Genomic DNA, 2,170 nt, shown 5'->3' with positions numbered 1-2,170 from the left:
AGAACATAGGAATAACGGAGGATATTGGCAGAGGTAGACGTGGCCGCCCTAAAGGTAGGGCAAATCAAAACGTGAATATAGAGGTAGAGGTGGAGCAGAAGCCACCAACTCGTCCAGAAGGCATGGGGCAAGAAATGTGGAAGTGGATCGTGAAGTTCAGCAGTTGACCCAAAGAACGAGAGAAATGGAGTTAATGATTGTTAATTCCAAGATATGCGTCCTCCAAAATTCTTTGGAACTGAAGGTGGTGAAAAGGCAACAGCATGGCTGAAGAGCATGAATTATTTATTTAATTTTGTGGAGTACACTCCAGAGCTGAGACTCAAGTTAGCTGTTTATCAACTCAAGGATCGAGGACAACTGTGGTGGAAAGCCACAGAGGAAGCAATCCGAGAATTTGGTCAGATAATATCTTGGGAGGTATTCTGTACTCATTTTATTCAAGAATACTCGCCTCCATCTTATTATTCTGCTAAGGAAGCTGAGTTCAATCAGTTGGTTCATGAAAATATGTCAGTAGGAGAGTATGGCTCTCAGTTTTATACTCTTCTAGCTTATGTACCTCATGTTTCTAATAGTGATCGTTCCAAGCTGTCGTGTTTTATGCTAGGACTGAATCAGATGATACATACGTTGGTTATGACTGGAGCACCAACTACTTATCCAGAAGCGGTAGAGAAAGCCAAGAATATTGAGGCTAGTTTGCTTTGGGAGGATCACACTAGTTCCATCTTTTATTTCCCAAGGGTCTGGGAGTAGCATTCAGATGCCAGTGGGAATACCTCCTTATCAGCCTCCATAGTCAAACCATCCACCGAAAGCAGCGGAAATTCAAGGCTAAGGAAAAGCAGTTTAAGAAGAAGTCTTACCACAGTTCCTCTAGTTCAGGTAGTTCTCGTGGAGGAAGATCTAGTGGTTATGTTAAGATTCTTGTGGGAGATGTGGAGGTAGACATCTTACTACCTAGTGCACAGGAATTCAGGGAGACCTGCCATACCTGTGGATTACCGGGACATTATGCGAGAGTTTTTCCAAATGCGGGAAGACAACAATATTAGCCCTCACAGTTTAGCTAGTTTCCACGAGCCCCGGTGCCTAGACCATCTTATCCACAGCCTAGCTACCAACAGCCGAGAGGATCTGCTCAGCAGTACTTTCCAGGACCTCAGCAGGCTAGGGTGCATGCTTTGACACATGACCAGGCTCATGAGACCCCCGAAGGGGTCATTGCAGGTATATGCTTTATTTTTGATCATCCTACATGTATATTGATAGACACGGGAGAATCTCATTCGTTTCTGTCTGCTGCATTTATCGACGAGCATGAGATAGCTACTACCTTGTTGTTGGATACGGTGGCTGTGTCTACCCCTGCTGGTGTGCATTTGATGTCTCATGAGATAGTTCTGAACTGTGTGATTAGATTTGATGATAACCTTATGATAACTAATCTAGTCAAATTATCTATGTCTGACTTCGACAGCCTTTTGGGAATGGATACTTTGACGAATTATCGAGCCACCGTTAATTGTTTCCATGGTGTTGTCATATTTAGACCTTATTATGGAAATAAGTGGAACTTTTATGGTAATGATTCTCAGTCACGCATTACATTAGTGACAGTGATGAAAATGTTTAGACTGCTATCGACAGGGAATGAATGATTCATGATTTATGCAATTGATGTGACACATGAAGAAATTTTGAAAGTTTCAGATATTCCTGTGGTAAAGGATTTTCCTGATGTGTTTCCTGATGAAATTCCTGACTTTCAGCCTCAAAGGAAAATAGATTTAAGTTTTGAGTTAATGTCAGGGACGAACTCTATTTCTAGAGCACCGTATCGTTTGGCTCTAGCAGAGTTGAAAGAACTCAAGGAACAGTTATGAGACTTACTGGAGAAAGGTTATATAAGACCAAGTATGTCACCTTGGGGAGCTCCAGTATTGTTAGTAAAGAAGAAAGACGGGACGATGAGGATGTGTATTGATTATCGGCAATTGAATAAAGCTACAATGAATAATAATATCCTCTCCCGCGTATCAATGACTTGTTTGATCAGTTGCAGGGTACATCCGTGTATTCCAAGATCGATATTTTTTCTAGATATCATCAGCTTAGAGTGAGAGAGGAAGATGTTCCTAAAACTGAATTTCGGACACGTTATGGG

The 2,170-nt window shown here is 41.8% G+C and overlaps 1 protein-coding gene across 1 annotated transcript; it reads left to right on the top strand.

Moving 5' to 3' along the window:
- The first annotated feature begins 213 nt into the window (after window positions 1-213).
- LOC142504301 (uncharacterized) lies at window positions 214-1,889 on the top strand. Its single transcript, XM_075617184.1, has 5 exons — window positions 214-696; window positions 747-947; window positions 1,116-1,233; window positions 1,276-1,587; window positions 1,699-1,889. Exons 1-5 carry the CDS (start codon window positions 214-216, stop codon window positions 1,887-1,889), a joined length of 1,305 nt encoding a protein of 434 aa, XP_075473299.1.
- Window positions 1,890-2,170: the final 281 nt, after the last annotated feature.

This window comes from Primulina tabacum, chromosome 9 (assembly GCF_025594145.1).
Source record: "Primulina tabacum isolate GXHZ01 chromosome 9, ASM2559414v2, whole genome shotgun sequence".
Lineage (NCBI taxonomy): Eukaryota > Viridiplantae > Streptophyta > Magnoliopsida > Lamiales > Gesneriaceae > Primulina > Primulina tabacum.
Note: the sequence above shows the minus strand (reverse complement) of the source record. Positions and strands in the feature narration are given on the sequence as shown.